Source organism: Alligator sinensis, unplaced genomic scaffold, assembly GCF_000455745.1.
Source record: "Alligator sinensis unplaced genomic scaffold, ASM45574v1 scaffold975_1, whole genome shotgun sequence".
In the NCBI taxonomy this organism is placed as follows: domain Eukaryota; kingdom Metazoa; phylum Chordata; order Crocodylia; family Alligatoridae; genus Alligator; species Alligator sinensis.
Window position 1 is genome coordinate 272,362 of NW_005842068.1, and position 14,309 is coordinate 286,670.

At 43.3% G+C, this 14,309-nt stretch overlaps 1 protein-coding gene across 1 annotated transcript in view; it reads left to right on the forward strand.

The window, feature by feature from the left end:
- Positions 1 to 14,309, forward strand: part of PHF21B (PHD finger protein 21B) — a 279,182-nt gene that overhangs the window by 235,176 nt on the left and 29,697 nt on the right. The window contains 1 exon segment of the mRNA XM_006023571.3: positions 12,003 to 12,054. Coding sequence (XP_006023633.2) covers positions 12,003 to 12,054 — 52 coding nt within the window.

A 14,309-nucleotide genomic window follows, 5' to 3' on the forward strand; every position in this document is an offset into this window, starting at 1 on the left:
CCAGCAGGGCCTCTGGGTGGATAGGTGGTGTGGCATGGTGCTGGTCCAGATGGAGAGGGCATCCCACTGGGTCTGTCTTCACTGCCCCTTTTTACAGGGGCAGACCTTGTGTGACCCTAGTGACAGGAGGCATGCCCAGGCAAGGGTCAGCTCCTGGCATACTAAGCATGTGTGCTCCATACAGGGATGTGCAGTTTTGGGTGTCTGTAATGGTGGGGTACAATAGTAGAGTTGCTGGCTCTGCAGGGTCTTTTGTCTTTCAAATGCTGGGTTCTTGTCTCTGTTCTTGGGTGAGGTCCATGGTTCCTGGGTGAATCAATGCGAGGTGATGGCCTGGTCATTACAGGCCATTCAGTAGAGGCCTGCTACCATTGTATTTCAATCATTCCCAATCACTCTCATTCATCCGGGAACCAATTTACATGGGAGGGGTACATGAATCATACAGTTGCAGCACAAGGGATGCATGGGCAGAGGACACAAGATGGAGGGTTGACATACAAAATCGAAACTTGACATGACTTACACTAACTTACATATATAGGCCTAAAACAGTAATCACACAATATAAAAGAAATACAAACATAATAATTATCACTTATAAAACAGTGGGTATCGATATCAAAATATCACGGAACTTATTTGCAAAGAAGGGAGAGAAAAATAAAACTTACTACCTAAAATAATATGTTAAAGCTTATCCTACATCTTAGCTTACTTATACTTATAGAGAGGGAGAGAAAAAGTCAGAAATGTTTGGGGAAGGGGAGGGAATGCATTTTAAAATAAATAAAAAAAGAAAAAACGGGGTTTTGCTACACCTAAACCACAAGGGAACCATGTTCCTTAGTGCCCAGTACTTCAGTTACTGCTGTGTCAGAACACAGGGCATATGTGGTACTGACTAATTTACCTGCACCCCAGTACTTAAACTCTCTCTTCGGGAGACATTGTGGTGTTAAGAGCATAGCAAATGGCTACTGAGGTGTTTTGAACATGTCTTCACTTCTGTTTTCACTACCTATTTATGGAGGCACCCAGAGAGCCAGCACATTCCTTATGAGAAGTTTTCCTGATGACAGCTCTCCATCAGGCCACAGCAGACACTCCTATCTTACACATCTTCCTTCTCCTCCTTTTGGAGCACAGTGGGTGTGTCTGCACAAGACGCTTACTGCGTGGTAGCCTAACAATACTGTGCAGTAGCTTGCTGGTCAAAAACCATGCTAATAAGCTACTGTGCAGTTTTAGTAGGCTGTTGCACAATAACCGTGATGAAAAATTGTGCACCAATGCTACTGCACAGTAACTGTAGTTACTGCACGTTTAGTTAGTACTTCATTAAGGACATACTAAACTAAATGGACAGTAAGTACTTTGCATTAATGAATGTGTCGATGTGCCCAGTGTGAGGTAGGAGTTTTCTTAGGCTTCCCAAAGTTTTACTTAGCTGCATTGGATGCTGAACTTAATATACTCATAAGACAGTGTGCTGTCTTTTCTATATAGACAAGGCCAAACCATATCAGGATACATCTGAATTTCTTTGCGGAAAGTAAGTAAGAAAAAGGAAACAATATTGGATTTTCAGTATTTTTAATATAGGATTTAGCCAAAACTGAAACAAATTCAATGGAACAAGAAAAAAGATCCTTTCATTAACCCAGAGGACCTCCTCGAGTGGCTTTAAAATAAAAGTGGCAAGAAGCTAAAGATAGTGTGAAGCAGCAAAATGGAGATCATTATAAGCTCTCTAAAACATACCAATTGTAAGCATAGATGTGAGACTTGCCTAATCCAGGGCTCATATGATAATGAGGCAGTCAGTAGGATAGGAGGCTATGCCTAGGGTGAAGCATTAATTAAAGGTGTTGTGAAGGGCAGTGAGAAATGCTTAGAATAAACCTGAAAATCAACAGAACCCAACAGAACTGCACCCCCTGTGCAGTATTTTAGCTGCATCTTGCCCTTGTCTTCTGCTTATTACATCATTAATTGTAGTACTAAAATGGACAGTACTCTTCCATTCTAATCTTCCAACCTTTTTCATCAAAACCAAATGAAAAAAGAGTAGCTAGCATAAATTATGGTCAAATAGAATGACTTTGTTGCAAGTGGAGTGAGGTGGAAGTGAATGAAAGAGGTGGAGTGGAAAGGATAAAGGGAAGGAAATGGGCTGTACAAGAATTTCCCATTTCCTCCAGCAACGAGTTATTTTGAGGAAGTGAAGTTCAGAGAAGCAAAGATTTTATGACAGAGAGCATGACAGGAAGAGACACTGAGCAGAAGGGAGTAGGAGCACATTTTAGTTTAGACACAATAAATTTCACTTCTTATCAAGTTGCTAACTACTGCATCCAGGTCTCATGATCACTGATGGTTCCTTGTTTTATTTAGCCAAGAATTTAGTTGACTCACTACTCAAGGATGAGATCCCGGTAAACCCATTTTTTCAGTATAGGGCAGTGGAGAGGCTTGTCTTAACTGTGAGTTCCTTTTGCATTCATAGGTTCATTTCACAGCCTTAAGAGTTTAGGTTTAGAGTTCATTTCTTTTGTTCTTTGAAGTAAACTTAGTTGATTAACATGCATTTATGCAATTAGTGTAATTAGAACTAAAAGCCTAATTAGTGTAAACACATGTAATGACATAAATAGAACATGTAATTACAAAATTAAATGGTTTTATAAAAATCCTTATTAAACTATGTGAAAAGATATACTGTGCATTCCCAAAAGCATTTGTCACTATTTAGCAAACAATTAAATTTAAGTGTAGAGTACAGAAGGTAGGATGAATTTTTAAAAAGTAAATAAGAATCTAGGAATCTTCTCCCTGCTCCTATATTTATCTTAAAAACACAAAACTCCTGTAGGAGCTTTGATAGAAATTCTGTGCATCAGTGTCAGCAATGATAGGTTGTTGCTTTTTTAACTGAATTCCAAATACAGCCATTCTTATTAATTATCAAGTTCTGATTGTAGATTACTATATGGAAGTGAAAACACTTCATTAAAATTAAAGAAATTGTAATTGATGGATGGATTTGTGTGTGTAGCTTTAATGATGTATTATAGTACTTCCGAGATCCTACACAACATACAATATCTATTTGATAGAAGTAACAAAAGTAACAAACCCTTCTGTCTCAGGACCTTGTTGCAGTTACCTTTACTGTGATATCTGAATACCTCACAATCTTTAATGTATTTATCCTCACAATTGATTATTTTGCTTTTACAGATAGGGATCACAGACACAAAGGGCTGGATCGACAAAAGGAGTTAGACATTGGGTTAGGCAGTATGGCAGCACTTAGTGAAATCTGCAGCCAGTAACATAACTGAGGGGGATGACCAGGGCAGCAGCCCTGCGCACTACCTTAGTGTGTGTGGTGCAAAAGCAGCCATTTCTGCCTTGGTGACTGATTGTGCTTCTGCAGTTTGAATAGCAGGAACCAGTACTGCCCCAGACACTATGTGTGGGGACCTACTTAAATCACGGTAAGACAAAGGGCAGCAGCATTTGCAGCACGCAGAGCCAATTTCACAGGCATTTCATGGCAGCCCCACCCCTTGGTGTTAACTAGTTGAGAGGCCCTGGGTGGAGAGGGATGAGGGGGCAACTGCCATCTTGCTTGCTGGATGCCCTTTATGCCATCTTGCCCCTCAGCACTGATTGGTGGAGAGGCCCCAGCAGGGGGGATGAGGGAGCAGCACCTTGTCTGCTATCCTTTGTGCCATCACGCCAGTCAGCACCTTCTCCTTCCTGCATCAAAGAGCATTTATTCCACTGGGGAGCCAGCATTTTATTTTAGTGAGGATTTTTTTCATAGATTTTGTGGTTTCCACAAAATCTACGATACCATGAATTAAGTAGGTTCCTAAATATGCACCTGCCTCAGGCACAGATCCGTGCTGCTACCCTCCCTCCACAATCCTGGGTACTTAGGCTCAGGTTCTCAAAGATATTTTTCACCTATTCAGGTGCCTAACAGGTGAATTTCAGTTGGGATTTATGTGCTTGAGTCCCTGTTGAGGACTGAGGACCTAGATTGTCTATACCATGCAACTGGAGTTTTTCATGCCAAATCCACAAAATTTTCTGGTGCAGGACCAGGAAAAAATACTTCCTTGCTTTAAATGAAATGACCTAACCACTAGGTTATTCAGTCATTCTCATGTGTCATCTTTGTGCCCCAGTGGATATTTAATTGCTTCATGCAAACTGGAACTCCAGAATGCCGTATAACTGGCTCATCAAACTATTTTCCTGTAAGATGGAAAATATATATTCAAATTCCCTCAGAGAAAGGGAGTGACCAAACCTAGGTTTCTCACATTATGAAGGTACAAATAACTCTTGTTTCTGTTGTGGCATCAGCTATGCCAGGAAGTGTCCTGGCACAACTGATCTGATTCATCAGCAAAATCAGGCATCACAAAAGCTGTTGTCCTGCAGGACTGGGCCTCTGCTACTCCTGGGGCTTTAGGGGCTGCATTGTGCAGGACAATGGCCTTGGGTGCCATGCCCTGATCCAGGGCATGTGTGACCGGTGAAACTTGCATGCCAGGAATCCCCCTGCAGGGGGACTCATGGTTTAATCTACAAGCAGAGGAGCCCCAGAAATTAAATAGCCATTGGGACAGAAAAATGGCACGTGAGAATGACTGAATAGCTTGGGGGTTGGGACATTTTGCTTAAAGGGATGAAATATGTTTTCCCAATGTGGGGTTTCCTTGCTTGTAGATGTGTGCCCTGGGTCAGGATGCAGCAGACATGCCCCAGGAATTCCTTTGCAGAGGAATTCCCATGGTGTGCAGTAATTGGACAGGGGTATCGTTTGTAGCTGTTGTTGCCCTGAGGGGTCAGACCAATGCTCAGGATCTCAATATTGCGCTGTTAGACAGGAGGGCGTGGTGTATAATTGCACATATACAAAACACACACAAATCAATTAGGTGCACGCACACACACACACACACACACACACCCAGCTCAGGCACATACACATCCGAACCAGCCTAGGCACATGCATACCTATCACCAATTCAAGCACATACACTATACACCCCAAAAGTTAGAAACAGATCACTAATTCGTATATCATGCACACAACGCCATACATACATATATATATACATATATACACATACATACGTACATACATACACATACATATATATACACACACACACATATACATACACACATATATGTATATTGTGACCAACAGGACTCGAACACCCAGTCTCGAGCGGCTTTAGCACGTATGGTGGGTGATGTTCTCCTTGCTCGCTCTGGTTGCTGCTCAGGTAGCTGTTCTCTCCTGAGGTGGACCGCCTGTATCTCGCCTGCCATGACTTTGAATATTCCCTCGGGGTCACTCGGTTGGGTGCGGTCTACTCGATGGTCACTTACGGGGCTCCGCCACCCCTACACCCCGTTCTTACTCCTCCTTTCTGGCTGGATGGACCACATTGCTCCTCCTTGGTGGTGTCGAAGATACCAGTACAATCCCTGGTCAGGATCTATCCTTTTATGCCCGCCCGAATATCCTGGGTGATTAATGCCCTCTCCTCGACTTCCCCAACCCCTTCCTTCAGGGAAAAATAATGAAACCACCACCGCCACACTACTATCCTGAGGCCTCAAGCTCCTCCCTTCCTTATAATTCTACTCCCACTCTCCACCCCTTCACTCGGGGAAAATCAAACTAAACTCACGAAGAAAAAGATAATTATCTTGTAGGCCCCTTGAGAATCCCTAGTAGTCCCCTATCTATATTTCTGGGGCTCGCACGCCGTTGAGGCTTCCCCCTTTAAATATGGCTCCACCATCGTTCCCCGCTGTCTCCTCTCTCTGGGCTGTCCTGAGCCGATTGCCTCAGGTATTCCCCACCGGGTTTTATTTCTCTTCTCACTTCAGGGCCCCTGCCCCCTTCTACCCAGGTTTTCCCTGTTGTTCCCATCAGAGTCTTCTCCACAGGCCCGGCTCTTCCTCCTCCCTGTCGTTCCTCCCCAGCTCCCACCTGGTATCCTGTGTGTTGCTGCAGGCTTGCTCCTCTTTCCCCTGTTCTTACTGCCTCCAGAGGCTGTTCTGATCTTCTTCTGCCCCTGCCGACACATGCTTCCCTGTCGTCGGCACACTCCTCTTCAGGAGCCTCTTCTGGCTCCCTCTCTGAAGCCCCGTGCTCCCTGGGCTTCTCCGTGGGATTGTTTACTTCCCGCACACCTCTCTCTCCCCCCACTCTTGCTGTTGGCTGCCATCTTTATCTTCGCCGGCTGGCGTTTGTTGCTGACATCATCAGCCGGTCTTAATTGAATAAAGATGCGGCTGACGAGCCGCGCAGGTTCCCCTTCTTGCTCCTGTTCTGCTGCTGATCCCGCTGCAGGTAAGTGTTTTCTGTTTATTTCCTTTTTTTGTTTTATGGTGTCTCCTCCTTGCTTCTCCCTGTGACATATATATATATACACACATATATATACACACACACACATATACATATATGAATATACATACACATACATATACATATACGCATATACATACATATACATACACACACACACATATATATATATGTATGTATGTATGTATATATGTATGGCACACACTAGCAACTCAAATACACACACATTCAAAATAAACAGTGTAGGTTCATGCACACCTATCACCATTTTAAGCCCATACACGCTACACACACCAAATTTAGACAGAATCAGTTACCAGTTACCAACACCTGCACATCCAGTACACATACATGGATTACTAATTCATATACCACACACACAATGGTATGTATATATGTGTATTCACTAATTCACGCACATACCACCCACCTACGCATACACACAAGTGAGTTCCTAAGTTGGGTGTTGTAACGTGTATGTATGTATGTGCTTGGCGTACTTGGGATACCTGGGGAAAGGTTAAGGTAAGAAAGTAGAGGTGTAGGGAGTTAAAGTTACCAGGACTGGGATTAGAACTGGTAGACTACAGGGGCCTGGGCTGAAGAACAGACTCGGGGGTAACTTTAGGTTAATTGATCTTAATTGATTAAAAGACAGTGCCCCAAACCTGCAGAACAGGAAAGCATGCTGGCACAGAGGCTGAGACTGGAACCAGAGCTACAGGGGAGCTGAAAAGGTAGGTAGGGAGAGGGGAAAATGGGACTAAGGGAAAGTGTGTGTGTTAAAGAGGGGCTCTGGGTGTGGGGAGCCAGAGGATGGCTCCGGGGCAGCTAGAGAAGTTGCAGGGAGTGGCATTTGGTGCTGGGAGCTGGAGAAAGGCTCCAGCTGATGGAGAAAACTGCAGGACAGCTAAGAGGAGCTGGGAAGCTGCAGGGGCAGGCGGAGGATTGCAGAAGGTGTGGGGGAAGCCTGAAAACAGGGAAACAGACAGCAGAAAAATCACAGGAAAAGCAGCAGGCGGCAGGGCAGCAGGAAAGCAGAGAAAGGCAGGAGAAAGTCACAGAAAAGGCAGTAGGAGCAGGGGAGGCTGAGAGGCAGCAGGGACAGCAGGAAAGGAAGGAGAGGCTGAGAGGTGGCAGAAAAGGGGAGATGGAATTGGGAGGAGATCGGGAAACTAGCAGAGAGGGTGGGGACTGGAGGTGAGAGAGAGAGAGAGAATGAGGCTGGAATTTAAGATAGGGAAGGAACTGGGATTCAGTAAAACATGACCCAACTCAGGGTTGCAAATGACAGTGGTTTTATTGAACAGGGGAGATGGTTACACAATGTCTTATTGGTTCCTCCACACACACACGCACACAATGGCAGCAGGGGGTAACAAGGCTTGGGGGCGGTGTCCAGAGGGGGGTCGCTGGCAGGGCCTCTGGGTGGATAGGTGGTGTGGCATGGTGCTGGTCCAGATGGAGAGGGCATCCCACTGGGTCTGTCTTCACTGCCCCTTTTTATAGGGGCAGACCTTGTGTGACCATAGTGACAGGAGGCATGCCCAGGCAAGGGTCAGCCCCCGGCGTACTGAGCATGTGTGCTCCATGAAGGGGTGTGCAATTTCGGGTGTCTGTAATGGTGAGAGTTGCTGGTTCTGCAGGGTCTTTCGTCTTTCAAATGCTGGTCTTGTCTCTGCTCCTGGGTGAGGTCCGTGGTTCCTGGGTGAATCAATGCAAGGTGATGGTCTAGTCATTACAGGCCATTCAGTAGAGGCCTGCTACCATTGTATTTCAGTCATTCCCAATCATTCTCATTCATCAAGGAACCAGTTTACATGGGAGGGGTACAATGATTCATATTGTTGCAACATGGGATGCCCAGGCAGAGGACACAAGGTAGAGGCTTGACATATAAAATGGAAACTTGATATGACTTTGGTTCACTTACAAACACAGGCCTAAACCATAAAATACCCATATGAAACAATAAAAATCAATACGAAAATGATAACACAATATACAACAGTAAAAATCAACACAAACCTAATAATTATACAATATAAAAAGGTGGTTATCCAAAACCAAAAGCTTGCTACCAAAATAAAAATGTTTAAAGCCTATTCTAAGTCTGAGCTCACTTATACTTATCTATAGGGAATAGAGAGGGACAGAAAAAGTCAGAAATGTTTGGGGAAGGGGAGGGAATGCATTTTAAAATAAATTTAAAAAAGAAAGAAAAACTGGGGGTTTTGCTACACTGTGTTGGTCTAAGGACATAGGCAGACAAGGTTCTTTGGGTAAATCTGATATATTTTATTAGACCAACACAAATAGTTGGAAAAAAATCTTTGCCAGCTTTTGCGTACAAATACCCTTCATCAGGCTGAGGAAGTGTCTGCAGTTGGTCCGTGCTCTTCCTGGATGGAAGAGTAAAAAATCCAGAAGCCAGCATGCATGTGAGAAAGCTAGTCAGTGAGAATGTTAATTAAGATAGTCAATGAGTAAGAGACAGGTGGGGAGGTGGGGAAGGGGGATGAATATAGCTGATACATGGTAGAGCGGTTACCTGGTGAGTCAGATGTTAGGCAGGTTATAATGTGTCATAAATCCAATGTCTATATTTAGCCCTTGATTTTTTGTATCCAGTGGGTTGATGAAGTGAAGTTCATAGAGTCATCTGTGAAAGGTGTTTTGTAAATTCCCTTTGAGGATTAGAACTGAGAGACTGGAGAGAGAGTGGGTTTCTTGTGAGAAATGTGCCCCCACAGGTAACTGGGTATTCTTGTCTTTGATAGATTTTCAGTGTGCATTCATTCTGGTACGCAACTGTTTGCTTTCTTCTACATATTTTCCATCAGGGCATTTGGTGCACTGGATGAGATATTACATTTCTGGAGGTGCAGCTGTAAGATGCAGGAATGGCGATGGTTCTGTTGTAGGATGTAGTTATTATGGGAGTGGTGGAGATGTGTTGGCAGGGTTTACATTTTTTGTCCTGGCCATTATAAACTTCGATTTAACTGTGGCCCGCCCACCTGTTTCTAGGCTAACAACCTGCCTTCTTGCCCACCACACCTTTTTGGAATTAATTAATAGATGTTAATAAGTGGGAGGCTGCCCATTTCCTGCCCCAATGCCAGGGAGCACTATCTGCAGCTCCATTCCTCCCCTACACCACAGCCCAAGCCTTGCAGATGGCATCCAGATGCTATCATCATCACCGGTCCCCACACTGGGCCCCAGAATCCTCCTAATTGAACCCCACCTGAATTGCTGTCCTCAGGTGGTCTCATCCACCTTCATACTAGGCAGCATAGCTCCTTGAACCGCTTCCTCTTTGGGTGTGATCCCCCCGGGACCTTTGGCTACTAGCCCTGGCCCACCTCCAGGCCAGTCGGAACCCCAGGCCCGCAGCTCTTGGGCGTTCCTCGTGGTGGGCCCCTGGCCCTTTGACCCTTCCTGCATTGACCAGCCAGGGGAGGTCCAGACAGCCCTGAGTCTATGGCCTTTTCTCTCTCTCTGGGGGTCCACCTTTCAGACCCTACAAAGGGGTAACCCACCCGGTGGTGGGTGCTAGGGGTTAAGGCACCCCAACCCACCTTTCCCCGGGGTGGTAACTGGCCTGGCATTTCCTGGGGGCTCCCACGTCACTGGGAGCCTCACCAGGACACCCTCTCCCGGCAGGGTGCAGTTTTAGGTCATACCCAGGACCAGGAGCCTCCTGACCATCCGCTACAGCTCCTCCCTTACCTCCAGATGATACCAGTAGCCCTCCAGCCAGGCGGTGTTGTTGTCTGGCCTCCAGCAGCAGAATTGCCCTGTTTATATGGGCAGCCCTTGGTTCAAAATGGCTACCCTCATTAAGCACCTGGCAGCTGCCAGCTCCAGGCCCTTAAAGTGGCAGGCACAACCAGTGCCCTGCAACAGCGAGTTTTACATTTCTTGCTATGGCATGGTCTGGATCCATTCGGTATGTTTTGGGCTTTAGGAGTTTCCTTCTGGTGAAGAGGTTAGTGAGGTTCAATGCTTGTTTAAAGTCTAGGATGGGTGGTTCTGAAAAGATCTCTTTAAGATCTCTTTCTTGCATGCATACTGATTTCTAGCTTTTTTACTATTCCATCCAGGAAGAGCACAGACCAACTGTGGATGCTTCCTCAGCCTGACGAAGGGTATTTGTACCCAAAAGCTTTCAAAGAATATTTTTTCCAACTATTTGATTTGGTCTAATAAAAATTATCAGATTTACCAAAGAACCTTGTCTGTCAGTAATTGAACAGACATCCTCCCCTATAAGGTGTCACAAACTGTGAATAGGTTTGGTTCTTCAAACATTCTTGGTCGGTTGGAGTGTAACAAGGGGCAGGGGCATCTGCTTCCTCACAACTTGTGCTGTCATAAAAATGTTTTTTGGCAGCACAAGGATTACATTTGTTTGTACCCTGAACAAGTTCTCTAACCATTGCTTTGCCCTGCTGTGGAGGAGCAATCACATGCTCCCCAGACTGAGGGGTCTCTGACCAGTCTAGGAGGGGACTGCCAAAACAAAAATTGTCTAGGAGCAGCTGCCAGAACTCATCCTCTCCCCCCACCCCACCCCCAAGCGGCTGCCAAGGTCCCCCCCTCCCCCACTGACACTGAGATTCCTCAGTGTGGGGAATGGGTGAGGGGATTTATCCCACTGCTCCGGGTGCCCAGGAGAGGGAGGAGTGGAGAAGGTGCTCTTCTGCATATCTTCCCCATACGAGGGGTCACCCTAGTTTGGGGATGGTGTGGAGAGCAGCAGAGAGGGAGCAGCTGCAAGCTGAAGAATAGCACTGTTTTCTCTCCCAGGAAGATTTCTAGTGGTGGAAATTTCAGATATTTCCACCATTAGAAATGAATGGTGGCTTGAGGCCTCTTTCACTGACACACTGTGTGCACATGGGCTTGTTATTTCATTTTTCTTGTGGAGATTTTCAGAGGCCTGAAAAGAATATTAACAGCCATCTCTGCCCATATATGTCACTGAAAATCTCCCACTTCATCTGGGTTTCTTCATCTGTAGAAAATGGGGATCACAATGCTTACCAAAGTTGAGTGATAATTGGAAATTTCCTTTCTTTTTGAAGGATGTTCCAATACTTTGTCCCTAAACTAGGACAAAAAGGTGAAATACAAATTTTTCACAGAAGGAAAAGTTCAATTTAATTACAATTCAGAATTGTCCAGCCATTTTATTTCAATACCTTTTTAATTGATATAGATAAAGTATTTTGACCTTACATGAAAATTATAACTAATAAGTAGCACCATGTCCAGCCACTAAAAGTAACAGACTATTCACATCTTGAAATATTTGTCTACCATAATAAATAGCGGCAGCAGTATCCACATTTGTAAGAATTGCCACTGGATTTTTTTATGTGTAATCCAAAAAAATGTATAATAATGCAGATAAGATGCATCAGAAGCAAATCCTCACTTCAATGAGTTCAAATTATATACTCATAAAATAGACATTGTTATGAAAAGAAACAATTTAATAGGGTTTATTCTGGCAACGGTGATTTTTCTAAAGTAGTTTCATCCGGATGTAAAACTGAACTTTTTTTTCATTTTTCCCTAGAAAATTGCCTTTATGGTAGCATTAGGCCTGGTTACTACAGAACACTTGGAAGGTAAGAATTTATTTGTTGTTTCAGTTAAAATTTTGTGTGGAATCTCTTCTCTATAATATTCTACAGCCACAGGAATCACTGAGAAATCTGCCTATAGAATGACTAACGGGTCAGGCAAAGTCTTATTAATGCTAGTCCATCCTTTTCATCCTAAAAATGATGGGTCAGATTATTTGGTTCTCTCCCTCTGCACCATTTCTGTGGCAAACTATAAGGTTGTACCTTGGCTGGGACCCTTGGAATAAGAGGTTGGCAGAGTAGCTGAGTGCCCTGCACTGGCAGTTCCCACCCGCTATCAATTAGAGAGGCTTAAAATCCACCAAGGTGGTGTGATCAGTGAATCTCAGAGGGGAGAATCAGTGAGAGCCTTGTGAGAGTTCCTATTCCTCTTCAGAGAGGTCCCCTTCTCTGCTGCACCAAAGCTCACACCTCATAAAATGTGAGCCAAAGTCCTTCTTTCCATTCGTTTGATCTATGTGCTCTCAGTCATTTCTGTAGTACCAGAGAACCAAATTTTAGTGTGAGTGAACTTTAGAATTTGGGTTATTGTGTTAGTTAAGTTAATACCAAAAAACAAACAAACAAACAACACCCCTGCCGAAAAAAAACTCCACTCAGACACATTGTTCTTACACCAGCATTTTTTAGATGAACTAATTTTTGTTGCAGAATTATGCAAAGAACTGTCCCCATACTTTCTTAGGTTCCTGTGTACACATTAAAACAAATATATTAATTAAATGTTGCAGCCACATACCATTGTCCTTTCTTTTGTAACCCTCCAAAAATACGCTGCAAGAATTAACAGATTTTCACCTTTTCTTTCTCTTGACATTTCCTTGTCAAACTGGTGATGGGGAAAATAGCTTGTTCTGCACATTTGCTGTAGGTGTGAAACAGATTTTTTTTTTCAGAAGCAGGAGGAGCAGATGTAAAATCCAAAGCCTGATACATGTAGTGGGATTTGGGCCAAATCTTAAGCAGGTGTACATTGGTATAGTTCCACTGAAGTCAGTGGAGCTATATCTCTTTACGCAAAATGACAGTCTGGCCTTCATTTTCAATAATTTTAATCTTAATAGCCTCTTAGTAAACTCCCATCCATGGCCTCCTATTAGCAAGATACTCGAGCTGCTACCTATCTTTACAGAGGAAAGGCAACAAGACCACTTAGGGACTTTAAAATCAGTTATGTTCTTAAACATTCTCCTGAGTCTGAGTGTATGTTACCTTTTCAAATTCTGATTTTTATAATCCTGACCTCACGTTCATTCCCAAGAAAGTAGCACTTTAATTACAATGTCATGCTAATATATACAGCATGTTTTTTTCCCTTCTGGTGTTTGTGGGTTATTTTATCAGGATGTTTCTCTTTCAGTGTGTATTTTAGAAAATCATTTAATGTCCCAATAACTGAAAACTTGAAAGCAATTAAAAAAAAGTTTAAGTCATCAGCCTTCCTAATTCCTTAATGGCAATGGATCAAAATAGAAATTAAGAAGTGGCAGCAATTTTGGGGAGACTCGTAATCTAAAATGTGCAAATGATGATTACAGGAGTCAGAGTTTATTCTTGTTCCATTTGTGTGAGGAAAAAAGGACAGGATTTGAAATTATGCTAAAGTACATCACTTATGATGGAAAGAGTATCATTTGAATATTTTATGCCCTCCCATTTTATTGAAACTAATATGTCATGCATATGGATTTGAAGTTGCTATGTTGCATGCATCAAGTAGCGCTCAGCTTCATTTGTTATACAGTAAATGCAAAGATTCTAAGCCTGCAAAATTGTTCCCTTCAGACAAATTCATTTCTTTGCTTTTGTACAAGCCTTAAATAAATGGCTATAGTATAGAACCATTTACTATGAAAATGGTATTTCTTTACAACTACTGGCAATTATAACTATCAGAAGTCCCTCACAGGTTTCACATTGTTGAGTTTCGTTATTTTAATGCTGTGTTATGTTTACTGATACTAGACATTGCTTTATTTTAGGAAGTGGAGTTCATTTTATAGTTCAGATGATTTTAAAATCATATATTTTGCTATTTTGCATTTTTGGAATTAAACCGTATCCCAATTGGATCTTTAAAAGCTTATTCATTCAATAGAATGAAACCACTGTATTATATTGCTTTTTTCATTTGTATTAATTTATTTTCTGGTAGAAGGCTCTGACCCAGTCCTGTATAAGTACATCCATTGGCCTAGCAACCTTTCCAGCTGTCTTTTAAGGGGATGTTTCCCTAC